At 48.5% G+C, this 13,757-nt stretch overlaps 1 protein-coding gene across 4 annotated transcripts; it reads left to right on the top strand.

Moving 5' to 3' along the window:
* Window positions 1–418: 418 nt before the first annotated feature.
* On the top strand, window positions 419–12,588 carry LOC141563847 (occludin). 4 transcript variants are annotated; one of them, XM_074305529.1, is made up of 9 exons: window positions 419–759; window positions 1,513–2,191; window positions 5,944–6,102; window positions 6,774–6,875; window positions 9,601–9,743; window positions 9,854–10,039; window positions 10,405–10,576; window positions 11,913–11,954; window positions 12,177–12,588. In XM_074305529.1, the coding sequence occupies exons 2-9, from the start codon at window positions 1,523–1,525 to the stop codon at window positions 12,276–12,278; spliced, it is 1,575 nt and encodes a 524-aa protein (XP_074161630.1). In that variant the 5' UTR covers window positions 419–759; window positions 1,513–1,522; the 3' UTR covers window positions 12,279–12,588. The 4 variants fall into 4 exon arrangements, with proteins under 4 accessions (XP_074161630.1, XP_074161622.1, XP_074161639.1 ...); XM_074305521.1 differs by having other exon boundaries at window positions 473–759; window positions 1,509–2,191; XM_074305538.1 differs by lacking the exon at window positions 6,774–6,875 and having other exon boundaries at window positions 473–759; window positions 1,509–2,191.
* The last annotated feature ends 1,169 nt before the right edge of the window (window positions 12,589–13,757 follow it).

Genomic DNA, 13,757 nt, shown 5'->3' with positions numbered 1-13,757 from the left:
CTATTTGGTGAAGAGGTTTCCTGTTCCATGAGCCAGGAAGTCTTGAGGAAGCTCTTACTTGCAATCATATTCCAGTCGGGACCCCTGGGAGACCTGGGAGGGGCTCCAGAGGCTGGTCTCAGCTATCCCTCCAGCCCTCTCCCATGCCAGAATGAGGGACCCCTAAGAGATGGGAAGTTCTGCGGGAATTCTCAGCCTAGGCCCTCCCACTGCAACCTTTGTCCAGGGAGTTGCCAGCTCTGTTCTGTGCCCCTGGAACCCTCGGATCAAGTTGCTGTCCCTCCTGAGGGCCGCTCCGGAAGAGAAGGGGTTAAGTTGCTCGGGGTTGGCCAAGTCCCTCAGAGGAACCTGTGGGTCCCCACCAAGAGCTGCTGCCCGCCTCTCCCAGCCAGTCTGTGCTCCCGCCCTGGCTAAAGTTGGGTTAACTCCAGCGAGGGCCAAGCTTGTGGTTTTTCTCCTTTCCTGAGCCTTTGTATATCTACTAATGATTAATCCCTGCAGCCATTTTTCCAGGGACAAAGAGGGAGGGCAGGCTAAAGCTGCCCCGGGAGCCGGGGGACCCCACCCCTTTGGTTTCGGCATCCCTTTCCTCCTCCAAGAGTCCCCACGGTTAACTTTCCAGTGGACAACCAGTGAAGGGGAAGGCAGGGGCTCGACACAATAGGACAACTAGCAGAGCTGGCTGTGGGAGCCTGGAAGTGGATCCCTGGAGAGAGGAGGCAGCCAGGCGGAGCCTGGGCAGGAGGGCACCAAGCTCAGGTAAACGGCTCTGGCCCCACAGGAGACCTCAGGGCAATCCCTGGGATTAGCAAGGGCTAGGAAGGAGCTGGTCCAAGCTGGGCAACAGGGAACAGCAGAGAGTGACTTGGGGACCAGAGGAATGCCTTGATTTGGGGGTAGAGGAGAACGACAGAAGCCCATAGAAAGGAGGGAGGTGGCTTATGGGATAAAAAGAACTTCGGAGCTTGGGACGCCTCTGAATGGCATTCCCCTGTCCCCAGCCACACATAGAGAAGGGGATGAAAGGTAGTAGTTTCCAGTGCCTGAGGCACTTGAACTCAGTCCCTTCAGAAACTCCCAGTAGCTGGAGAGAGCCCATGATCTCCAGATTCTCTCTTAGCCCTCTATCTCTTACTCCTTGTTTAGGGGTATGGAGGTTGAGGAGACCATGATGGAGCTGTTCTCCTAAAAGGCATCAGGTCATAAAAACATCACATATAGAGTATCAATACTGGGAGGGATATGACAATGTCTGAACTTAGAATTTCCTTAGAACATAAAACATAGATCACTGGAGCTGGAAAAAAAAAAAAAAAACAGAATATCAGAATCGCAGAGGTTCTGAGAACAGAAATGTCAGAGCTGGGATATAACCTAGAACATGGAATGTCAGAGATAGAGGAGACCTCAGAATATACAATGTCAGAATTGAAAGGGATCTGAGAACAGGGAGTAGAAGTGATGCCGGAATGGAAAGGGGAGAATGGGATCTGTATGCTCTGTTCCAGGTAGCCCCCTGCCCATGATGTATGAGAAGAGGTCTTATACGGGCTATGGCCATCCCAGTTCCCACTATGACTACCCACCTCCCTCAGGCCCTCCTGGTTCCTTCTATCTGGCAGATGTCCCTCCCCAGCATTTCTACCAGTGGCGGTCCCCACCAGGTATTGTCCGTATCCTTCAGGGATTTGTGGTCTTCCTGTGTTTGGCTATTTTTGCCTGTGTAGCCTCTACCTTAGCCTGGGACTACTATGGTAGTAGCAGCGGTCTCCTCGGTTATGGGGGTGGCCTGGGAAGCTACTACAATGGCTACTATGGTGGCTACTATGGTGGCTATTACGGTGGCCTGACCAACCCACGAGCAGCCAATGGCTTCATGATCGCCATGGCTGTGCTCTGCTTCCTGGTGACTCTGGGACTGGTCATAGCCGGTCTGTCCAAAGCGTCAGGCGCCCGCTCTCGCCGCTTCTACCTGCTGGTCACCGTGCTCAGTGGCCTGCTGGCCTTCGTGATGCTCATCGCCTCCATCGTCTACGTCGTTGGGGTGAACCCGCGAGCGGGGCTGGGGTCCAGCTCTGGGAGTCTCTACTACAACCAGATGTTGATGCTCTGCAATCAGATGATGTCTCCAGTGGCAGGGGGGATTGTGAACCAGTACCTCTACCACTACTGCATGGTGGACCCTCAAGAGGTAAGAGTCACGGGAGATCACACAATCCCCAAATCCTTAAGCACAACTAGAAGGGAACTCAGTGGGGCAGTGGGAAGTGAATAGAGCTCAGAGCTGGGAGGAAGGAAAATCTGAGACACTCAGGAACCAGTGTGATGCTGGGCAATTCACTTAAAGAAGGGATGAAAAAAGTACAAAGTGCCTACCATGTGCTAGCCACCATACTACATACTTTACAAATATTTTCTCTTGGAATCTTTACAACTTGGGGAATTAAGTAACATTATTATCTTCTTTTAATAAAGGAAATTAAGGCAGATGGAGACTAAGTATCTTGTCTAGAGTCACATAGCTAGTAAGTATCTGAGGTTGAATTTGAACTCAGATCACCCTGATTCTAGGTTCAGTACTCTATTCAGTGGTCATCTGGCTGCCTCTACAGCACTTCACTTTTCTGTGCTGCTGTTATTAGGTCATCTATCAATAATCCCTTATCCACATGACAGCTTGTTGGTTATCAAGACAATGGTCATATTTCCACCCTCTTTCCCTCAAAACCTTCTGTTCAGTTTCATCAGTTGGTCCTTCTTTGGTATGGGGCAGAACCTACAAAGTTGGTACCCATAACTTCTAGTATGTGGCTTAATCTCATTTCTGATTTTGAAGGCAATTGGGGTGCCTAAGGTCACACAGCTAGTAAATATCTGAGACTGAATTTGAACTCAATTCCTCTTGGCTTCAAAACTAGTGCTCTTTCCACCATGAAAATCGTGATGTTATTTTGATCCTCTTTGAGACCGGAGACCAGACTATTTGACTTCTGGTCATTAGTGGATTCTCTGTAGATCTTTATTGTCCTATCCATAAGAGACCCATCATTCCCACTTTTTAAATTACAAACACAAGTGACTGTCCGTGATATTCTTTTGGCAAGAGAGATGATGTAGTCTGGAAGGGACTTGGACTTTAGGTCAAATCGTCACTCTGATGCTGGGTGGCCAGGTGACCAGGCAAGTCATCTAACTTTAAACTGTCATTGAAATATGAGTTATTATGATGTAACTGTTATTATATTAATATTGGTAATTATTAGTAGTACTATTATGATGCTACATTAATAATATATAATTATCTATTAATAAATATAATAAATTTAATAATAACAACAATTAATGATAACATTATTCTATTAGGAGGGTTGGTATTGTAATGACAGTTCTTCTGAGAATTTCCTATCTCACTCAATCTGAACTCAACATGCTAAAACACAGACATTAGCCACCGCCATCCTAATTACCCACAAGTGAGATGGGAATCTCCTGATTACATGACAGGTGTACAAAACCAGTCATCACTCTTATTATGCTCCTATTCTGCGTGCACGGTTGAATCTGATTGCAGCATGCTAGAAGAACGTTGTCCCTATCATCCAAGTACATTATAATGATCTGTTGTTGGTACAGAAATGTCTGTCAGCACGACAGCTCTCTTCTGAATTGGGAAAATAAGGATAAATCTTATCTGTGAAACAAAAGGGTGGGCCTAGATGACTGCTGGAAAACCTCTGAATCCGTGATCGGAAAACCACAGTTTAGAAAAAAAAAAAAAATAGTACCATTGATGTGGCAAGAATGGTGCTGGTGATGGTAAAAGTGGCAGAGATAGGATGGTGACAGTGATTGTAATGGTGACCATAAAAATGGCAACATTGGGATGATGGTGGTAGACAGTGATGGAGAGGGAAAAGATGATGGTGATGAGGAAGGAGGAAGATGGTGGGAGTGGTCATGATGGTCTGGATAAAGGTGATGGGAAGAGTGATAATGACAAGGGTGATAACAGTGGGCGTGGCAGCATGGCAGATGGGGAAATACTTGGTTCATAGGATTATAGATTTATTGTATTGTATTTTAGATTAAGTATTATAGATTTAGAGTTAGAAGCTTGGAAGCCACTGAATCATATACAGATGAGAAAACTGAGGCACAAAGAGATTTGTCAGTGGCTTGTTCAAGACCACGTGGCATCTGAAGAAAGTTATCCTGACTTTAAGTCCAGTGTCTGATCCACTATGCCAGGATGATGTTTACCTCTGATACTTAACTAGCTATGTGACCAGAATCATTTTAACCTCTCTGAGCCTCAGTTTCCTCATTTGTAAAATGGGAGTAATAATAGCTATATACTTACCTCCCACAGCTATCAGAAGTGTCCAGTGATCAAAAGTTCATAAGATTCTTTGAAAACCTTGAGGTCACTATATAAGTGTTGCTTATTATTTTTTAAAATATTCTATTTTATTTTGGGATGTAGGATGCATGACTGATATATGACTCACAAACATCTTAACATATTTCATGCATAATGAAAGCTAAGGCCATTATGGGAGTTTTCATATCTTGGTAATTTATATATATATATATATATATATATATATATATATACACACACAATCCTCTTATAAGATCAAGTTGTTAAAAACAAGAACCCCTTCCGAAAACAAAATTTAAAATAATGGCAATGCAGTCATTGACAAATTTGTTTATACATCTTCTCTCCCTGATACAAATTAAAAAATGTCTTGGATTTTAACTGTTACCCAAACATTTTCATAAAATGATGTTTGCCAACAGCAGTAACAAGTATTTAAAGATCACAGTTGGCTATTATTGTTATTGTTATTATAACTATGATATTTATGTTGAAGGTATAGTCTTGTCCTTCAGAACCTTGGGATCCCACCCACAAATCTCCAATCCTATTTGCCTTTCCCATAATGGGGGCTGGAGATAGAGCAGACCAACCAACTGCCTTTTTGTCTTTTTTTTTTTTTAACTGAGGCAATTGGGGTAAGTGATTTGCCCAGGGTCACACAGTGCTCTATGCACTAACTAGCTGCCCCCCATTTTTGTCTTTAGAGTACACAATCAGTACACTAGCCTCTCTCTGCTTCCCCAATCTCCAAAGCCAAAGTCCCATAATGAATAGCTCTCCTTGGACACCCCTCCTACCACACCTCCATGAAATTCTCCTAGTTCCTAAAATATTCCCTCATGAAATTGTCCCATTCCTAAGATAAATTCTCCCATTCTAAGATATTCCCTCATGAAGTTCTTCTATTCCTAAGATATTCCTCCATGAAATTCTCCCATTCCTAAGATATATTTGGACCCTTCAGGGTGACAAACCAGCTCATCTGATTTGCCTCTCTGTATCCATGTTCCATCTCATCACTAGGAAACCTATATATTCTCTAGGAGCCACAGCCCTTCCTTTGTGGGAGAAAGTTCAGGCCAGAGAGAGAAGCCAGAGTTCTATGCCGAGCCTGAATCATTCAATGAACATGTATTAAAGGCCTACTACGTGTCAGGCACTGTGCTAAGCACTGGGGACACTGGGGACAAGAGGGGAGAGAGAGCACAAAAGAAGCTGGGGTCGGGAGGGGTCCCCTGGCAGGTCAGGGAGAAGCGGGGCCTGGTGAACCCAGTCAGCGAGGGTGGGAAGTGCTCTGAGAGCCGAGTTTCCAACTCAGAGAATGCTGTTTTGGCATAAGATTGAGGCCAGGAAAGTAGCCGGGCAGGAGATACTGAGAATTCCCTGGGTGCCATCGAGTTAACGGCAAGAATTTGAAGATGGGGACTTTGAAGGGTATTTGTCTATACCAGCCTCAGAGTGGGCTGCTTCTCCTACGGCAGCTGTCTTTGACCTAGTCCTTCAAGGTCCAGAGGGCGACCCTAGTACTGAGCCCACGTGCCCCCTTCCTCCTCTCCCAGGCCGTGGCCATCGTCTGTGGCTTCCTCGTTGTGGTCCTCCTTTGTGTCATCTGCTACTTTGCCCAGAAGACTCGTCACAAGATCTGGAAGTACGGGAAGCCCAACATCTTCTGGGACAAGCCCCTGGCTACAATGGAGGGCCCTAATGTGGAGGAATGGGTAAGCAAGAGGGGGGCAATGTGAAGGAGTGGGTAAGGGAGGGCAGTGTGGAGGAGAGGGTAGAGGGACAATATGGAGGAGTGGGTAAGGGAGGGCAGTGTGGAGGAATGGATACACTTGAAGTCGTGATTTGCCCAGAGTCACACAGATATTTGAACCATGAATTGAACCCAGATCTATTAGTACTGAGCCCAGTGTTCTTTTCTCTATTCCAGCTGAGTTGAGTCCCTATATCCCCCCATTTATTAGCTGCATGATCTTGAGCATATAACTTTTTTCTATGCCTCAGTTTCCTCATCTGCAAAAATAGCCAAAGACTAGTACTTCTCTGCCTGGGGGGGAGGGGGGAGGAGAGAGACTATGGTGTTAGAAAGTGAACTGGGTTCTGGAAGATTTAAGTTTAAATCTAAAAGTCACATAAGTTCTATCTGCCTCAGTTTCCTCATTTGTAAAATGGGGAAAATCATAGCACTCCCCACCCCCCACCCCAGGGGGAGGGAGGATCAGATGAAATAATATTTGTCATGTGCTTCCATTTATAAATGCTATCGAGATGCTAACAATAGGGACAGGGAATTCCCACATGAGGAGATTCCTTATGCCAACACAGGTTTTAAATTTGAATCTCAGGGAGTTGCCTTGGGTTCTGAGAAATTAAATGATTTACCCAGGGTCACAAAGCCAGTAGATGTCAGAATTGGAATCCAGGTCTTTTGATGGATCCGAGACCGGCTCTGTTTCGGTTCTTGCCACGCTGCTTCCGTAGAGAACAGGTACTTCAGCATTCCTCCCCCGGGGTCACTTTCCTGCCACCCAGCCTCAGTGGAGAGCTCAGTACCAGGGTCCCAGGCCCGTCCACATGGGTCCCGCCCCTCCATTCCCTATTTGCTCAAGATAGTCTGAGTTTCTGTATGGAAAATGATTAACCCAGAGCTTGGTCAGCTGGCGGGGGGTGGAACCTTAGTGGAAACAACAGGCAAAGGTGGAGCATGTTGCAGTAAGGCTGCTTGCCCCCCCTTCTCATCATGGGAATGGGAGTGAGCTGGGAAGGGGATGTGTGCTTGGGGAGCCCCGACTTCCAAGCAAACAGCCTCTCAGAGCCAAATTGTTGTCTCAAGATGCTCTGGACGGCACCGCTGGCAAGTAGCCATTCCAACCTCTTCTGGGAGTCTTTCAGGGAGGGGGAGAACACCCCCCCAAAGTAGCCCACTCCAGCTGGGGACACTCTGATTGTTCAGAAGGTTCTTCTTCTATCAATCTTAGGGATGCTCCCAAGGGATGGGGGGAAAAAAGGACAGAGTCTGCTCCCGCTTTCAAAAACCTGAAGACAGTGAGCTGGTCAAGCCATCCAATCTCCTTGGGGGACCAAAGCAACCCACTAGAGTGGGACAGGAGAGGACAATGGGACTCCCAAATACCACTGGAAGGTCCAGGCTTCCGGGGGAAGGCTGGCCTTGGAAAAATTTGGAGAATAAACTGTAGAGCTGGGAGAAGCAGTAGCAGAACATCTAGTCTCTCAATTTACAATTGAGGTGATTGAAGAGATTGAAGCAATTGCTTAAAATCGTATAGCTAGCCAGTGACAAGAACCAAGATTCTAACCTCATTTCTCTCACTTCAAATACACTATTTGCAGAGTTTTCACGGCAAAAACAAATCAATGAACAAACAAATAAAGAGATCTGTAGAGTCAGAAGACTTCCCTTGGAGTCCCAGCTCCAACACTTCCTCCCTATTCAACTTTGGGCAAGCTCTTTGGCTCATTGAGCCTCAGTTTCCTCAGCTGTAAAATGGGTATAACAATAGCTCTGGTCCCGGCTGCATAAGATTGTTAGATAGGACAAACAAATAAAGCACTTGGCCAACCTTAAAAAACTTCAGGAACTGAAGCTGCCTTTGTTATTCTAAGGAGAAGGGAGGAAATAAATCTGCTGTGATTTGGGAGCAGGGAAGCCATGTGGTTCAGTGGGCAGAGCAGTGTGAATTCTGCTCCTGAATAGCTGTCACTGTGTGACTAACTAACTCATTTAACCTCTCCAAGTGAAGGTAGGGGGCTTGCCCTTCTGTTAAGTGAAGACTAAAAGCAGAGATTGGGGAGCAGGAAACTGGAAGCAGCACTCCTGAAGTGAGGATGCCTAAATTATAAAGGCACAGACTCCCTTCCATCCGGGTCTCTTCCGACAGATTCTTTGTGCTTTGTGTAACCAAAGGGCTTACCCATGCCCGGAAGCAATGTTTCCTCCTGGGAGAATTGTAAAAGTACACATAGGGAGGGGAGTGGAGACAGTCATGTCCTTGATGTGTCTCTGAATTCAAGTAAAGTCTGGTGGTGTTTTTTAAAAGGTGGGGGAAGGGTGATTGAAATCTTAGTTTATGGTTTGAAGTGGGGGGTGGGGAGTGGATATAGTGCAGAGGGAGGAAGAGGAAGATTTGAAGGAGACAGGACCTAAAGAGGTATCTCTGATAGAATCTCCCCTCCCTCCCATTTATAGGACAGTTCATAAATTGTTTCACCCACAATTCCCTTGGTGGATGGAAGCTATATTGTTCTTACACCATTTCACAAATGAAGAAACTGAGACCAAGAGATGACTTCCTCAGGCTTGAATAGGCAACAACTGTTAGAACTGGGACTGGACATCAGTCTTCAAATTCCACATTCTTTTTGCTGAACTATTCTGCCTTCCTGAGTCCCTGTTCCTTTACCATTCCTCCTGTTCTCCAAGGCAGCCATTAACCATCTTTGTGGAGGACCCATGGTCTTAGACCTTTTGGAGAGTCCGGCAGGGAGGTCAAAGCCAGGAGAAAAGGGTCTGGAGGAGTTGGGACTGACTCGGTCTTTTACCAGTTGAGGAGGGAGTCCATTCCTCTCCATCTCACTAACTCCCATGTACATATATGACCAGGTCCAAGGCCTGAAAATTGCCCCCCTCCTACTAGCCACAGCTCTCAGACTCACCCTCTTAGGGCTAGAAGGGACCCCAGAGAGATAACACAATCCAGTCTTCTGCCCCCCAGCATCCAGATCTGATCAGCCTGACTCAGTTATGATTCCTCTGCCAGGGGCCATTTTGCCCACCCAGACAGGAAGCTGTGTCTCACCCCAAAGTACCTTGCCTGGCTGCCCAAGGGGCAGCACTGGATTTGGAGGCAGAAGGTCCAAGTTCTGTCCACAAGGTCCAGTTGATTCGAGCACATTACTTTTTACTATCAGCAAAAAGAGGGAAAACAGTCTCTCAGCCCTGCTATGGAGAATCCTATATGACATTCTATATAACTTCCCAGACAACAGTCTAGATCCTATGTTCTCTGTTTGTGGTAGTAGGTTCTAAGACCCTTTCTAATCATGACATTCTATGATTCTATGGCTTAACTATGGCCTCAATGTCCCCTACAGTGAAATGGGCATAAAACAACTAAAGGGCTATTGAGAGGAAATGGCTTTTTAAATGCTGAAGTGTGATCAAATGGGAGCTCTTGCTGTTGTAATATTTCTAGGTGAAGAACGTATCTGGGGATGCCGGTACTCAGGATGAAACGGCCACACTGGCGTACTCTGAGAAGCCCACCAGCCCACTGACCAGTGCTTTCCCGCCAGCCCAGGAGAATGGCTATGGCCATCCAACCCCTTCCAGCCCCAGGTGGGCATGGGCTCCCGGGGGATGGGCACTTTACAGGTCAGAACCTCCACCCCCTTCCATGATCCACAACTTGGGCGCAAGAACTCAGCATTCTCTGATCCTTCTCCCAGTCCCCCACCTCCTGTAGGGACCAGTTCTCCAGAAGAAAAAGACAAAGGGCCCGTGAGTCGGCCCCCCGCCAAGCGGGGCCCTCGCCAGAGATCGCGTCCAGCAGGCCTGGAGGAAGCACAGTATGAGACAGATTACACCACGGCGGCGGAATCCAGCGAAGAGCGGGACCGGGACGATTGGGCCAGGTGAGGAGACGCATTTCCATAGGCTGCAGGCCCTCAAGAGCCCAGCCACGGTCCCCCAGCACCCAGAGATGCTTCCCTTGAGAGAGGACATGGGGTGGTGGTGGGGGATTGAGAAGGGAGAGTCAGGTTTTAGGGATCCTCCCTCTCCCAGGTTCCATGCCATTGATGGAGAAACCTGCTGCAAGTACCCCTCAGAGCCTGGTAGCCATTAACTCTCTCTTGTTGGCATGTGGGCACCTAGGCCTGCCAGGGTAGCTACATGTATACAAACCCTGGGATCCTGGGAATGGAGAAGGGAGGGAATTAAAGACCGGACTCTAAGCTCCCATCCCATCCGGTACCCACACTCCCTGCCCTGCCTGCAGCCTCTACCCACCCATCACCTCGGACGCCGCCCGCCAGACATACAAGGCAGAGTTCAACCATGACCTTCAGCGATACAAGGCCCTGTGCTCGGAGATGGACGACATCGGGGCTCAACTCAGGCAGCTCAGCCACGAGCTGGACTGCCTCCCAGAAGGCAGCTTACGCTACCAGGTGAAGGCCCAGGGACACAGGAATGGAAAGGGCAGGCAGGGGCTTCGAGTCACCAGCCATCATTTCATTCTCTCTGCAGCAGAATGTAGCTCTTACATAGCCCAGGCTAGAGCTGGCCTGAGAACGCCATAGAAGGTGGAGCTAGAGATTCTCAAGGAAATTTTGAATAAAAAAATCTCACAAATGGAGAGTGTTAGGGCTGGGAGGGCCCCTAGAACATAGAACATCAGAGCTGGGAGGGCCCTTAGAACCCAGGGTGTCAGAGCTGGAAAGGCCCTTAGAACCCTGAATGTCATCTCCTGATCCTAATGGAATCCAGGACGCTTTCCACAGAACATAGAACATGGCATGTCCAAGTTAGGAAGGATCTCAGAAACCATCCAAGGATCAAATGAGATATTTGCAAAATCCTTACCACAGAGGCTGGCACATAGTAGGCTCTTCATAGTTGCCTCTTCCCTTCCTTCAGTCCCTTCCCATATAGTCCAATTCAAGTCCTGAGAGTCCAGGCAACACTGGTGAGAGCAGTAGGCTAGGCCCAGAACCCCGGGAAATTGCCAGCCCCGTCCCTCCCCCAACTGCCCAGAGAACTGGTTTGCCCAGATCTAGCACCACTTCACAAGCTGCCTTTGTTCTCCCACCTGAGCCCCTTTTCTCTCCCTGGGCAGCCAGGCTGCCCCTCACACCTGGGGTTCTCAAAAACCAGGGATGACACTCCCACCCACCTCTACCCCCCTTGTCAGTGTGGAGCTTGGCAAGTGTGGTCAAATCTCGCCTGACCCCTCAGCTTCCTTTTCCAGGCAGGCCTGACACAGAGTGATAATTAGTCCAGGACTACTCCACCTGCAATTGTGCTTCAGTTCCTTTATCTCTCTGAGACTGTCTCCCCATTGTTCAAAATAAGAAAAAAGGGATCTCTTAAAAGCTTACTATGCAGAGTGCTTTCTCTACAAGGAGCCCTCCCTTTTAATGGGGAAAGGTGACCAAGGAAGGCAAGCTCTGGGAGGAGGCAGGGCTGCTCTTGTGCCCACAGGGGCACGCCTTCCAGATAGGAGATAGCCAGGATTATGGGCCTGGGGCCTGTACAGGAGGAAAGTTTATTAGAATCTGGGGTCCCCAAGGTGGAGGTCAGCAGTCCACGCAGAGGAGCCTTGTCTGGCAGGCAAACGTGAGGTAGAAATGGCCAGCAAATAGCTGAATGGGCCCAGCAGGTGATACCGATCAATAATGGGGATAATACCTATATGACTTCCTCTTGGCTTGCCCTAGTCGGGGTGGGAAAGGGGTGAAGGGTTCCTGGCAGAGTCTGAAGAGACCCCTTGTTTCTTTTCCCCAGGGTGTTGCAGAAGAATACAACCGGCTAAAGGACTTGAAGAGGGTAAGGTGTGATCCCTGGCAGCCCCTCACCTCTATTTACCCAGAGAAGAGGACCTGTCCCCTGCCTGGAAGTACCAGGGCATCAAGCCCGGGCTGCTTGGACTCCCCTTTCCCCATGGAAGCTGGGGTTCTGGGATTTGGGGGAGGGAGCGATATGAGCCAGGTAGCCCCCACCAAGGATGGCTGATTAACCATTTTGCCCATTTCCTTCTCCTCCCTCCAGAGTCCAGAATACCAAAGCAAGAAATTGGAGACCCAGAGCCTTCGAGACAAGCTTTGCCATATCAAGCGCATGGTTGGGGCCTATGACCAGGGCCGAAGCTAATGAGGGGGGTCGGGCCCTCTGGGAGCTAAGTTCCCAGACTTTTGGTCTAGGAACTGTCCCTTTACCTGCCCAGGGAAAGATTGGATGCCATGGATCCTTCCCTTCCCTAGCCTGTAGTGGGGAGCCAGCCTCCCCAAACTTTCCCACGAACTGCTCTGCTAGGCAAGAAGCTGGGGTCCCTCAGGGCCCAGGAGAGAGGCAATGGCAACCAGAAAGGGTGGTCCCAGTCCTGTGGAGAGTTAAAGGGGAGAGGGGGAGGCTCAGCAGCCTGAAGCTGATGTATATATCAATAAAGTCTGCTCTGCTCTGAGACAGGGCCCTCCCTGCAGGGGGAAAGGGGAGGGGGCAGGTGGCCTTAGTCCCCAAGGTCTGGCTGCCCTGGTTGTTGGGAACTGGAGAAGGCAGGCCTCCAAGAAATCAGGCAGCGGATGCCACAGATGGCAGGTGTTAGGCCAAAATGGAATCAGACAGCAAGCCTGAAAATGTAGGAGGAAAGTCAGGAAGAAATCCCCAAGAATTGGGAAGAAATCAGAGGGGAGACATGGACTGGCTGATGTACACTGGCTTTTCCTTTGGTGAGGGGAGAGAAACATCAGTAACCAGTCTTTCTCTTATCCTGAATCTGTGGGGCCCCTGGTACTTCTCAGCTCCCAGTATCTGCTCTCCCCCTGAAGAAGCATTGAGTCATCCCCTTCCTCTTCCAGGGGGTCATTCCCTACTTCCAGCTCATTCCTGCAGGATGGGGTGAGAGGAGGCAGGGACACCTGCCCATCCACCGGCCTTCGGATCTGAGCAGCATCCACCACCAAAAGCACTTTTCACAGCTGTATCCCCTCTCTTGGGCCTTACCATCCAGGGATCACATAGACACCCCCCCAATTTAGGGAAAGGGGAAGGGCCTTCACCATAAGAGGTGTCAGATGGGATTTGTGTAGTCTGGGAAGTTTAGAGTCTGGTGTGTAGAACAGTAGTTGGGAAAGTAACAGGGGAGTGGAAGAAAGGAGAGACTGAGACAGAAAGAGACAGAAACGGGGAGGAGAGAAACAGGGGGGAAAGGGGGAGAGAGAAATAGAGAGGGAGGTAGAGAAAGAAATGGGGGGGAGAGAAAGGGGAGAGAGTTGGAAAGAAAGAGAAAGGAAAAGAGAAAAAAGAGATAGAAACAAAGAAACAGAGGGGGAAAGAGAAGGGAAAGAAAAAGCAAAACAGAAACAGAGAGGGAAGAGAGAGATGGGGAGGGGGAGAGAGAAATAGAGGGAAAGAGAAACAGAGGAGGGGGAGAGAGAGACAGAAAGAGAGAAAGGGGATGGGAAAAAGAGATAGAAACAGAGGGAGGGAGGGAGAGAGAGAGAAAGAGGAAAAGAAAGAGAGATGAACACAGATGGGGGAAAGAGAAGGGGAGAGAGGGGGAGAGATAGTAACAGAGGGAAAGAAAGAAATAGAGGAGGGAGGAGGAGAGAGAAATAGAGAGAGGGTAAGAAA

This window comes from Sminthopsis crassicaudata, chromosome 1, assembly GCF_048593235.1.
Source record: "Sminthopsis crassicaudata isolate SCR6 chromosome 1, ASM4859323v1, whole genome shotgun sequence".
Lineage (NCBI taxonomy): Eukaryota > Metazoa > Chordata > Mammalia > Dasyuromorphia > Dasyuridae > Sminthopsis > Sminthopsis crassicaudata.
The sequence above is the reverse complement of the archived record's forward strand: the minus strand, read 5'-3'. Positions and strand labels throughout refer to the sequence as shown.

Coding starts and splice junctions, on each gene's coding strand:
- LOC141563847 (XM_074305529.1), top strand. CDS start 1,523: ATGATGTATGAGAAGAGGTCTTATACGGGCTATGGCCATCCCAGTTCC. Junction 2,192..5,943: donor GCATGGTGGACCCTCAAGAG/GTAAGAGTCACG, acceptor CTCCTCTCCCAG/GCCGTGGCCATCGTCTGTGG. Junction 6,876..9,600: donor GCTGCTTCCGTAGAGAACAG/GTACTTCAGCAT, acceptor TAATATTTCTAG/GTGAAGAACGTATCTGGGGA.